At 42.5% G+C, this 13046-nt stretch overlaps 1 protein-coding gene across 3 annotated transcripts in view; it reads left to right on the top strand.

Moving 5' to 3' along the window:
• GLI3 (GLI family zinc finger 3) overlaps positions 1–13046 on the top strand; it is a 346018-nt gene that overhangs the window by 198626 nt on the left and 134346 nt on the right. For all 3 annotated transcript variants that reach the window (XM_049893966.1, XM_049893964.1, XM_049893965.1), the window contains one exon: positions 10939–11044. In XM_049893966.1, the coding sequence (XP_049749923.1) occupies positions 10939–11044 (106 nt within the window). The remainder of the gene's footprint in view (positions 1–10938; positions 11045–13046) is intronic.

Raw genomic sequence — 13046 nt, 5'->3', positions numbered from 1 at the left:
TAAATCTACAAATATATATAAATCTATAAATCATGGCATTTTCAATTACCATTGATGGAAAGGAGAATCAGTGCCTTGCTGTGGGAGAGGTGTACCTGGAAGATGTTGTCTAATGGCTGCAGCACGCACCTGCAGTAGGTGCAGAATGTTTGACATTGTCCTGGTTTTGGAGAAGGGGAAACTGAGTGGGCAGGATGCTATTCTAAGATTTTATACTGAGAAGGTGATAAAATTTTGTGCAAATGGTGCCATGGTGTCCAGTTGTCCTTATCAATTTGGTCTGTTGAAAGTATCAGTTAATAAACCCATGCTTTGCTTTAAAAGGGACCATAGATGGCATGAATTGAATAGTTTGAGCTCAACTACTAACCTAAATTAGGTTGGCAGTTCAAGCCCAACCAGCAGAACTATGGAAAAAAGGCCTGGCGAACTGCTACCATAAAGATTACAGCCAAGAAGACCCTACTGAGCAGTTCTAGTCTGTAACACTTGGGGTCACCATGAGTCGGAATCAACTCAGCGGCAGTGGGCTTGGTTTTTTGGTTTGGTTGTTACAAATGTAGTGAGGACCTCATACTATTGCTGCTCAACAAGTCTTTGTTAGCACTGTGGTAAGAGTAACAGCAAAGAAGTACGAGAGACAGCCTCGCTTCCTAGAAATGTGTCTGACACAGGGAAGCTCATTGAGAGAATGGATGATGGGGTCATCATTGTGACGGTGTGTCCCCTCTTGGCCAGGGTAGACACCTGTCTGTGTATTGAGGCTGTAGACTTTAGGGCCAAGGTATGGACCCCAGTATGGGTACGGACACCACACATGTTCTCTGTCCTCGGGCCTGTAGGAACACGTGGATATCGCAGAGGTTAGACACCCACCAAGTCTAGTTTGTGACCCCATGGAGTTGGTTTGGAAACCGAGGGGCTTTTTGGGGAGAGGGAGGAGAGACCCCAGATGAAGAGCACATGGCACCATGTAGACCTCCCTGTTCTTATGTATGAAGAGCCTGGGGCTTTTCCAGGAGGGGAGAAGCTGTAGGACTCTGGTGTAGGTCACGGAGGGTCTCAGGAAAGCGGTCAGCTAGGCCACCTTCTGAGGCAGTATGCTTGTTGAGGATCCCTGCAGAGACATGGAGTTTGCATGGGAATGGGTAGAGCATAGGTGGTCCTGGCAGCAGTAGGGCTGGTGGGCAGGAGGGCTCAAGACCATACGGAAAGCACAGGCAGTGGACAAGCAAAAGCCCCTCTCCTGTTAAGAACAGTTTCAGAGCCATGGCTTCTTCAGGAAGAGTGTTCTCGGCCCAGCTGAGTAGACTAGAAGCTTTGTTGCCACTGACAGTTTGACTTCCTCTTGGATACTTGGGGGGTGGTGGCATGGGAAGCGAATGTCCTCTGTCCCCTGTAGCATGCCAGGTTGCACCAGAACTGGAGTCCAGAACTAGTTGCCTCTTGCCTGCAGAGTAGTTTAAACATCCCAGGGCATTTACCTTGGCAGCAGGTGTCTTAGGGAGTGGCCGATGATACATGTTGTGAAATTTATTCTGCACTGCAAAAGGAATTAGGCTATGAGTTCGGATGAGACAGAGAGGAAGAGTAGTCACTCACGATGAGGCGAAGCTGGAGACCTGTACCTTGGGGAGCAGAGCTTAGGGTAGCTCTGAGCCAATGCAGGAGACTGTGCGGGCTTCTTATCCGCACTTCCAGGATGCATATGGGGTGGCAGGAGGCTGGACCACGGGCTGGAGAAAGTGTTTCTTCTGGAGGGAGGTGGTCACATAAGCCAAGGGAACTCTATCATCAGAGGGCTGTCAGGTGGCACAGCAGATAGTCCTTATAGTCCAAACAAGGTGGAGTGATAGTGTAGGTGTGGTATTACAATGAATTCAAATGGTTGTTAATTTTCTTTCTTTGGTTTTCATTTTCCTGGGTCCATGCTAACAATTGAATAATTTGATAAGCTGAAGTTTATTATTGGTCTAAGGGGAAGTCTCAGGCACTGAGAGTTTCCATCGCCGCAGGTGTGAGTGAATGCCCTAGCTGGCTGATAGAGCACCATTTGTAAGCAGAAAGCTCTTTCAGGACCCCTCCAATAACGCTGTTTGTTACATGCTCACATAGCTGGTGTCTTTCCAGGTATGCGTAACAGCTGCGCCTGTAGGTAATGTAGGATTGCAAGGAAAGGAAAAATAACAAGAGAAAAATGGGGGAAAGTGTGGGTACTTGCATTCTTGCCAGCCAAGAAATGTGGAGGGGCTTTTTTCCCCAAGCAATGGGGAATTCTCCTGCTTTTCCCTGATTTCCTTGCTCATCCTTGGAAGTGGACCGCTGTGTTTGCTTTATTATTTTACAATCCTGGTGAAAGAACCACTTAAAATAAACTCTTTGCTTAAAAGCTTTGTGTGTTCCTGCAAGCCAGGATGCTTCTTAGACAGTGAGCATTCAGAGTTTAAGGGACAAGAAAGTGGAGCCTATTCATGCGCCCAGTGTGCAATAAACATGCTGGAATGTCAATGGATGCCAAAGGCGTGACAGTCATAGTATTAAGAACAGGCCAGGGCCTTTGATGTTACTGACAAAAAAAAAAAAAATGAAGTGGGGGGTGAAGGGGCCCCTGTCATTTCTGTCTTGAGCTTTTAAACTTTTGACCTTCAACCTTTTGTGTCAAAGAGCTTTTTTCCATATGGGTGTGAGCAGCCTGCTCAAGTCTCCTGAATTCAATGGAGCATCCAACATTTCCTTGGTGGGAAGGGACTTTTCAAAGTTTTGGAAAAGTCCCAGCGTGGGGATGTTGCTGAGTGCCCACCATTGTCTGCTTTGTCTTCAGGGTGGCGGGGTGGGTGCGCGGAGCCACCTGACTTTTCAGACGTACATGTAGTTACTAGCAGCATAGCAGAAAGTAGGTGTCCTCTGTTGGGCTAGAGGATGAAAGAGCACTGAGATTTAGCTCAGGCGATAAAGCACCTTCTGGAGGTAGGCCCCATGTGTGTTCTGAGCAAGGGGAGCAGGTGGAAACCTTTACAGGGAGGATTCCAGGGAGAAGTCAGGGAGCCCCCACCTTTGCTCTCCCCTCATTTTGCCCAGTTAGGTAGTGTCTTGGTCACCTAGTGCTGCTGTAACAGAAATACTGCAAATGGTTGGCTTAAACAAACAGAAATTTATTCTCTCACAGTTTAGTAACCAAATTTCGTGGATGTGTATATAAACCGGTTGCCATCGAGTTGATTCCAGCTCATAGCAACCCTGTAGGACAGAGTAGAACTAACTGCCCCTTAGAGTTTCCAAGGAGCAGCTGGTGGATTTGAACTGCCGACCTTTTGGCTAGCAGCCATATGGTTCATAGGCAACACACAGTCCAGAGACACTGGGTGGAAGGATTTGATTGGTTGGCCCGCAGGTAATTGTGGTTCTCTTTCCACCATTGGGAATCCTATGGATATGATATTTAACTGGAAACGTGCAAGGACTTGCAGACAGAAGAAGTTAGAAGGTACCAGAAAGGGAAGGATCAATTGTTATTTCACTTCAGGACACATTTGAGGTAGTAAAGGCAGGGATTTCTTTTTATCAATCCAATTGCAGAGGGCCATTTATCATTTTCTTGTGGGAAGCTATACTTAAGTTTTTTTTTTTTTTTTTTTTAGAGTGTGGCATGGATCGAACTGTTGTAAAAAGAACAAATTGTGATAGGATCACAGTATGGTGCTAGGTGACATTTAGGTTCAAAATATTAGTTAAATTAATTTAATGGGCTACACAATTACACAGAAGAAATGATAGAAAGCGTGCTGTTTGAGGAACGACGAATGTCCACAAAAATTTATGTGAGAAAAGTCAGGAATGTCAGGATAAACCTTTCCTTGTAATTTGGCTTATGTCTTATTTAACGTATAACGTAACTTAAATTTGTGAAGGTAAGTGATTATTGCCGTTACTTACTTCATATAGCTTTTATTAAAATCAGAGGATGAATCTCTTTTCAGAAAAATTACTAGAAAGGGCACGTTTAGTATTAAGATATTTTTAAGTCAAACGAGCATTTTTAAGAAGAGTTGTCATATCAATATTTTACGTATGTAGTGTTAGCACTCAAATATATACGTATATATATATATAAAAAATATATACATATATATCTTCATGTAGAAAAAAAAAATCTCTGTAGTTTTTCTGGGTTGTAAAAACTTTTGAAAATTATAATACTCTAGCCCTGTGGTCCACAAACATTTTCTGTAAAGGATCAACCTCCTGCCTCCCCTCCCCCGCAGAAAAAAAATAAAAAACAGACCTGTTGCTGTTCAATCAGTTCTGACTCATAGCGGCCCTATAAGACAAAGTAGAGCTGCCCCATAGGGTTTCCAAGGAGTGGCTGGTGGATTAGAACTGCCGACCTTTCTGTTAGCAGCCAAGCTTTTAACTAGATAGTTACTATTTTAGGCTTTGTGGACCATGCATTCTCTGTCTTTTGCCTTTGTGGTACAAAAGCAGCCACAAACAGTTGAGTGTGGCTGTGTTTTAATTAAACTTTATTTACAAAAAAACCTGCCCTGCAGGTGGTAGTTTGCTAACCCCTGCCATAGGAAAAGCTGCCGGTGTAGTGGTTAAGTGCTACAGCTGCTAACTAGAGGGTTGGCAGTATGAATCTGCTAGGTGCTCCTTGGAAACTATGGGGCAGTTCTACTCTGTCCTGTAGGGTCGCTATAAGTCGGAATCAATTCAACAGAACTGGGTTTGGCCATAGCATACAGTCTCCAAGTTCAGGCTCTTGCCGCAGAATCAAGTGAGAAAGTAATAAGTAATTTTCTTAAGCAGGTTACCTACAAGATTCCCAGAGTATATAAGAACTGCACTGTCTTTAACACATGCATCATGTTATGGAGGGTCAGTGATCCTTACTAATGACTCTGGAGACATTTCCAATGCCACACAACATGCAGATAAGACAAAAAAGGAGATTCCTAATATTCATTGTGGTGCTCTGTGGGGGGATGCCCAGGGGATGCCCAGCAAGCCCACAGCTGGTTCCTGTGGTGGGGGGCACTCCATAGATGCCTCTCGTGGCAAACCACGGAAGCCACAGACCGCCTTGCTCTAGACTTGATGCTGTAGACATCCTGGGATGTTGCCAGAGGAGCCAGAAGAGCTCCATCCTGGAGCCATGTTGTCTATAGGCTGGAATAACAAGGGTCTGAGTCAGTCTGGGTCTTGGAGTCAGTCCAAATGGTAGTGTCTACCTTAGGCTACTGAGCCCTGGGGAGTGTCCTGCAGGTGCCGTGGTGAGGATTGCAGGTGCCACAGGTGAGGTGAGGCTGCCTCCACCATCTCCTTGGAGTGAGTTCCTGGGCAGTGGGGTCCCTTCCTCCTCTGCTCTCTACCTCTCCCTTCTCTGCACTTCCACTGGAGACCTCTCATTTTCTAGATGCCGGATAATTGTTTGGGTTTTAACATAGTGGATGTTGCCTCAGGATGTTTCTACTGATGACAGGTGATTTAGTGAGCTTGAGGTGGGGACTGGACATGCCCATGGGCATGGCAGACCCATCTGACAGGAAAAGCAACTCTACTTCTGTTCTAGAGTAAAGGCCAAGTCAATATTCAATTGACCTCAGAATGTAAACCAGCCATGAGAACATTTGGGCTTGGTGGTTTACTCTCTTGGATCCCTCTTGTGCTGTTTCCTGGGCACTTCGAGGCTACTCACTCAATCGTCATTTGGTAAATTACTCCTCCAGGGCACTCATGGAGACCATTTTGATCTCTCTTTTTTAATCTACAATTCTTGTATGTAAATTTTAAACCTTAAAAGACAGTTTCCCAGGATGACATCCAAGAGATCTTGCAGCCTGAGGATACTAAAAACTATTTCTTGGAAGAAGGATGCAACTGATGATAAATAAGTCTCCAAGTGTCTTTCTTGGTTATTCTCTGGCTGCAGGTTTTATGGTCAACCCAGGCTGTTGTGAAAAAAAAAAAAAAATTATAAGGGATCTAAAAATCAATGCCTATCATTGCTAATGAGACCCGTAGGGCTCAGCATGGAAATTGAATACTGACAACTATACCCAGCACAAATATTTTTACTCTGCATTTCAACTTAAACATGTGTCAAGCCAATTACATATTTATAGGGTTGGTTTAAGGACTGTTCTGCTCCAGCCTTAGATATTACACCCTCTCTAAATCTCACTTTTTTTTTTTTTAAGAGGAATTTGGTACAATAGTCAAACCTCTTGCACGTCTGTAATAAATCACCTTTGCAACCGTAAGCAGGTACACTTGACTGCTTACCACTGCTCCTCCGACTCACCCTACCTGGTAGAATTTTAATTCCCTCAGTAAAATTGATTCCACCAGTTGTGCACATTATTCTCCCTGTCTTCCATTTAGCCCGTTAGTTTGCTGACAGTAGAGTACACAGCACTTAGCAGCTGGTTTGTGGAACCATCCGTCAGGAAATTGTATGATAAATAGGAGGTAGCTAGGTTTAGTGGCACTTCCTTCTGCTTCAGCAGTTTTAGCCTGACTTTGGAAAAGTCATCATGTGGTATTTTGTCAAGGGCCAGAACAGGAGATGGCTGCGGTGCGGTAACTTATTACCCATACACTTGAGTTATGATGCGCCACAGCTGCGCTGCTCATGTGTAAATAATAAGCCGTGAGGTGGATAATTATGGTGGCTGCTGGCGACTGGGGCTGTTCTTGTCATGTGGGTTCTTTTGGACAGCTTCCTGGGACCGTGATGGAATGTGCTCCTGATCTTCCACATTGAAACAGCAGACCAGGGTGGCAGGGAAGCACTCAGTGTTGGAGGGTTCAGGGGGACTTTTTTTTTTTTTTTGGAGAAACATGTTAGGATTAATGTCATGTGATGCCACGTGTGTTAAAGGACATGCCCATACTACTTTTTAGTCTTCATTTATACCCTAAGACGTGACCAACCCTGTCCTAAATTGGAAGAGGGGTGTTTCATTGCTTTTTCCCTGAAAGTGGTTTCAAAGGTGTGATTCCACCAATAACTGACACGAGGTATAGTTGGTCATACAGACCTCAGCAGTCCAGGAAAAGTTATTTTAAACTAAATCAAGAGGGAAACAAGTAGAGACAGTAAAACACTTAAAACTAAAACCAGATGTCTTTGGTGAAATCACATCATATCCATTAATTTTCAGTTCTTTATTGAAACCCAATTCCATACTACAGCCCTTCTGGGGGACAAAAATAAATACTTTGTACAAAAAAATGTTACTGAAAGTATCAGTACTTTTAGTCAGCATTAACTTTGAAGCTCCCAAAACATCTATAGCTTCAAAGGTTTTAAGAAATGATTACCAAACGCCCCAGTAATTACATTTTATATTGTCCTCCCCAAGGTATTCACAGAGCTTGGTCATTTTGTCTTCCATTCTGAAAGAAAAGGGGGGACGGAGAGTGAGAGAGAAGGAAGAGAAATATGAAAATCCTGTCAGAATAATTTCTGGAAAGTAAAAAGGTGGCAATGGCTTTTCAGTGTCAGTGATAATGTTGCGTTTTTACTGGTTAGTCTTTTTTCTGTACACATAATCAGTGCAACTTCATTATAAAGACACAAATAAAAGATAATGGCTTGTTATTTCCCCCATAAATAAGGCATGAGTTAAATGTAGAATAAATTCACACATTTTGAGCTCTCTGTTTATGAAACACGTGGATTTTGTACTTAGTCATACTTCATAGTTGCACCCACATAGAGAAAATCAGATACAGTTAACACCCACTTTCTGGCAGAGAGAATTTAATCATGCAGAACACAGCCCAGCGCCAAGAAGAAAACAATTAAAAAAAAAAAAAAGTTGTCACAGAGTCCCTCAAAAGGGCCATATAAAATGGTGTGTGGGAAAAGCCTTTAGGAGTTGGGTCAGACTTTATGAATGCTTAATTTACACACAGGTCTAGTAAATTTATTTCTCCATGCCCAAGAGCAAGAGCAGATGACACATGGTAAGCAGGGAGTCTGCAGGAGTGGATGGTGTCTGCTGAACACTTCCGATAGGGACAGTCGATAAAAGTGGAAAGAGATGCCAACCTTGTATTTGTGGGCCATTAACCTTACCCCAGCTTTGATTTTAATCCACTTAGGGTTGTTTCAAATTTACAGTTGGGAGATGGCCACTGAGTATGTGTCAGGCTTGCAGACTAGTGAAAAAGATTTTCCACTCGATTTCATGTTTGTTTTAAGAACATATAGTTTAGAATAATTTTTATCAAATAAGGTTAAATAAAATAGGCTCTTTAGGAGGTGACTTTTAATTGTTGGGATTACTGGGTTATGCAGGACGCTGCATTTGCCAACGTTGTTAAATAAGCTTTCAATATAAACTTTGAAACAAACGTAGCAAACTGTATGTCATGAGGTGATTTGCATTGCAGAAGCATTAATGTCCACACTGTCTCATGCCAAGTCCTAAGTGGGGCACTTGAAATGCAATTGATGTTTGTATATGGACTTTATAAAACATATAAAGTGTGAGAAATGATCAGGTGGGTAATGGATCCCTGACCTGCTGAGCTCTCAGCATTGCTGTGTGTTATGTTGTCACAGTGACAGTGGTATGACAATACCAAGAGGATTCTTTCCTTTACTCTCTACCCCCCTAACCTCCCACTATGGTGAGTTATATTTGGGAACTTGATTCTTCTCTTACAGTATGCACAAATACAGTGAGCGATGCACTTTTTTAGTACAGTAGTCCTCTTCTAGTCACACAGGTTTTCTGGGCTCTAGGTGTGGTAGTCAACTGTTCGAATTTCGACTTTGGGTACCCCGCCCTGGTGGACCACACGGCTTCTCAAATGCTGTGTCCATAGTGCCCCCCCCCGTCCCCCGCCCCACAACTGTACTCTTAGATCCTCCGAGAAAGGCAGCCAGGGCAAAGTTCAAAGGGAAGGAAGTAAAGTATTATAATTAAAAAAAAAAAAAGTTTGCAATGTGTACATTCTAAAAGGTGCTTGTTGGAGACAGTTCAGAAAACAGAGAAATGCGTAGGGAGAAGGTTTAAAACCACTTGAATCCAGCACCCACGAACATATTAATCATCACCTTCAACCTCAGAAAATACACAGTTGAGGTGCATTTTGATCTGATCTCACTGGATGCCATTCACATTCTAGTCTGTGTACTTGGTGCCCCTGGCGATGCCCAGGGCACGGCCTCCGGGCCCCCTGTAGCCGTTCAGTGTCCACTGCTAGTGGTTGCTCAAAATATGTTTGCAGTGCCTCGTTTGGAATTGCCTTTAGACCCTGCCACCCTCGGGGCTTGGTTTGGTGGTTCAGTGATAGAATTCTTGCCTTCCATGCAGGAGACCGAGGTTCGATTCCTGGCCAGTACACCTCATGAGCAGCTACCACCTGCCCATCAGTGGAGACTTGTGTGTTGCTGAATAGATTTTAGTGGAGATCCAAACTAAGATGGACTAGGAAGAAAGGCTTGGCAATCTACTTTTGAAAATCAGCCAGTGAAAATCCTATGGATCACGATGGTTTGATCCCCAGTAGGGATGGTACAGGACTTTTTGTTTCATTGTGCATGGGGTCACCATGAGCGGGGGGCTGACTCAGCTCCAGCTAACCACAACAAACCCTCGAGGTTAGGGCAAAATCTTCAGACTTGTAGAAAGAAGCTAGAAGTCATTCTCAGGCAACTTCTGTGTAAATATCAACCCCTGGCAATGTTTTGAGTAATAGCGGCATGATGGGCGTGTCCAGGCTCCCAGAAGAACCACGTGGAAGGTAGTGTTTGAATCACGAGCCTGGCATGTTGGCTGTAGTATCAGTCCCCTAGCCATGGATCAGTGCTCCAGGTTTTGGACTCCTTTATTTTGCTTTTTGAGCTTGGAAAAAACGAGTATCATTTGTAAGTTTTCATCATGCTTCAAATTATAAAATCTGTTAAAACTCTCTTCAAGTTTTACAGTGAATCACTATTATTTAAAAAAAAAGTTGATTTTTAGATTTCAGTTAGACATTTTTGTGTGCAGAAGACACAATCAGTATAAGTTACTTTGAGTACATGGAAGAGAGAAGCTGTTTTAAGTAAGTGCACATACGCAGGACCCCATGCAGCATCCAGCACCCGGGTCTGCATGCCCAGGAATTCCTTGAGTTTGGCTTTCAGCCTCCATTCTGTGAGTCTGAGTGGTCAGCTCATCTCTTTTAGGCCACATGTTTCTCTGGCCAACCTATAAATTGATGCTGTTGTGTTAGGACTTCAAGACAAACAAACTCATTGCCCTCAAGTAGATTCTGACTCATAGTGATCCTATAGGACAAAGTAGAACTGGACCATAGGGTTTCCAAGGAGCAGATGGTGAATTCAAACTGCTGACCTTTTGGTTAGCAGCTGAGCTCTTAACCACTGCGCCACCAGGGCGTGGAGCATGCACTTAAAGTGTGTGTGTGTGTGTGTGTATATACATCTGCCCTGGATTCTTCTAGCTGGAACTATACAAAGGACACTGTCCCTTAAAAAGTGTCATGGATGTGGGAGAAATGAAGCTGATATTTATATTCCAATGTCTTTGTCTAAAAGTCACTTGACAGTTTTTAATTCTTCAAATAAGTGTCTTGTAATTATTGCTCCATTTGATTTTGTGGCTCCTCTTGTCAGCCCTTCCGCTCTGGCCAGCCTTTCTTCCAGGCCAGGGAACATATGTGGTTGTTCTTTTTCTTGTTTTCCAGCCTGAGTTTTAGTTGCATTTCTAGGCTGTCCTTTCTCAGGTGGAGGTATTAACTTAGTCATACTTCTGCAGGGCTTCGTGTAGCCTCACAATTAACTTTAAAGACTTCTTCCACAAATCCTTAAACTAGACTCAATGTAAGTAGTGGAGATAGTATAACAGTGTTGTTTCTTGAATCCAATGGTGTTTAAAGTCTTCATTTTATATAGGTTGGAATGTATTTGTTTTTCAGACCCTCCTCATCTTTTTCCTGCATTCCATCCACCTGTACCAATTGATGCAAGACATCATGAGGGGCGTTACCATTATGACCCGTCTCCTATTCCTCCCTTGCATGTGTAAGTATTAAAACTTTACCCATCAATGAAATGGAACCAAATGCCAACTTTGACTGCAAGATTTGTTTGTTTGCTTGTTTTTAATGGCAAGTTGGGTGGGCTTTGAAGATGTGATAGAAGTATAATATTTACTTTTGGAATTCAGCAAGCCTGTCTGTTTCTGGATTCACGGAAGCAAATCCTTGCTGCTCCCCAAGGAATGCCCTTTACACTAGGTGGCTGGCAAATACGTCTTCTGTACTTTACTGATGTGTGTTCTGTGGGCTGTAATTACTGAATTAAAAAGCAGAGACCTAATGGAAGGCCACCACTCAGGATCTGTATTTGGTGGAGATTAGATGTGAAGTTTTTCATGCTAAAATTTCTGGTACATGAAAATCCCATCTCAGGGATCACAATAAATCGTAATGAAATTTTTATGGCAAATTTTCATAGCCCCCGTGGTGTGTACAACAACAATTACTTGATTGATGGGAATGTCACCCCAACAAAATGGCAAATGTGGTTGAGCACATGGCTTACACAAAGACAGAAGAAGGAAAGAATGGTGGTGATAACGTACGTTGGAAAAGCAAGAAGAAAATCCTGTGGAAATCAATATTATCTTACTTGGATTGGTGGCAGGGGGAGAATTGTAGACTTGCAAACTCAAACGATATTCTTTTGTTGTCCTGTCCAAAAAACTGTCATATACTATGAAAACCAGGGCCACTGCCGAGGTGGAGCTGTCCCTCACTAAGGGCCCTGATATATACTTCTGGTCATATCTAATAATCACCCTTCATGCTGAGGCAGTCAAGTTAGAAAAGCACGAATAATACTTTGAAGAATAATGCTGGTTATTTAGATGGTAGATTGCATCTCCATGGCTATTAGTTACAGCTGTGTAATTATATATATGCCAAAGAAAAATGAAGTTGTTTTAAAACAAGTCCTCCTCTGTGAACAGAATTAATTGATATTAACTATCCTGACTACATACCCAAGTACACATATAATATTTTACCAACAGTTTTTTGGATCCATCTCCCATTACCGAATTGTAATTTCAGAGCACATTTGCCTGGAGGTAAGTAATAAATCTGTGCTACAGACTTCTATAAGAATTAAAGGAAAAGTAGGTATTTATAGAGACAGAAGACAGAAACTTGTGACTTCGACATTTTACTGGAACACAAGTAAGTATTTTGCTAAAAATACTCTCACATAAAACTCAGAGGCCAATTTAAAACTCTGTATACAAAGGAAAGGAAATTCCAGATTAAGGCTGAAACATGGCATGTAACTCACCCCATTATACAGAGGTTTTATGGTACAGATGGGACCACATGGGTCTCGAATGGGAATCTTTCCCATGATTTGGAGCAGGCAAGAACTAGAGTCTCCTTGGAACATGAATGGCTAATTCCTCCCAGACTCAAGTCTGTACGATGAAGTAATTTAAATCAGATCTTCCTGTGGAATTTTTGAGTTCTAACCTTCCTTCTTTCAAAAATCAGATTATAGAAAATTTTCAAAAACTGAGTCTTATAAGCTAGACTGAAGTATTTTCTCTGGGTTCGTTAGAGTTTGCCTATAGATAAATGTGAACGTGAGCACAGAACTTCAAATGAATGCTGAGGGTTACCGTTTAGGCAACTGTGACATGAAAAATACTGAGAGTTTATAATTCTAGCCTAGCTCACGTATGGGCCTCTGGGTTGCTTTTGTACCTTTTAAGGTATTGCCAAATTGGTGCCTGTGATCATCTTGGAAGCTGAGGGTAATCTGGAGAATATGACTTGGTTACTGAAATCTTAAAAGTACATCTTTGCTGAGGGGTAAAGCAGTAACCTGGGGAAGCAAAATGACTTCATCTAGAACTTGAGGTCCACAGTGCTTGGTAAATAATTGTCTTTAATTTCATGGATAGAAAATGAGCTCAAGCGAGCTTACTAAGTTTTTAGAATAAATATTAATTATAAGAAAGAAAAATTCAGGGATATTCTTATTATTTTGTACA

Source organism: Elephas maximus, chromosome 8 (assembly GCF_024166365.1).
Source record: "Elephas maximus indicus isolate mEleMax1 chromosome 8, mEleMax1 primary haplotype, whole genome shotgun sequence".
Lineage (NCBI taxonomy): Eukaryota > Metazoa > Chordata > Mammalia > Proboscidea > Elephantidae > Elephas > Elephas maximus.
Note: the sequence above shows the minus strand (reverse complement) of the source record. Positions and strands in the feature narration are given on the sequence as shown.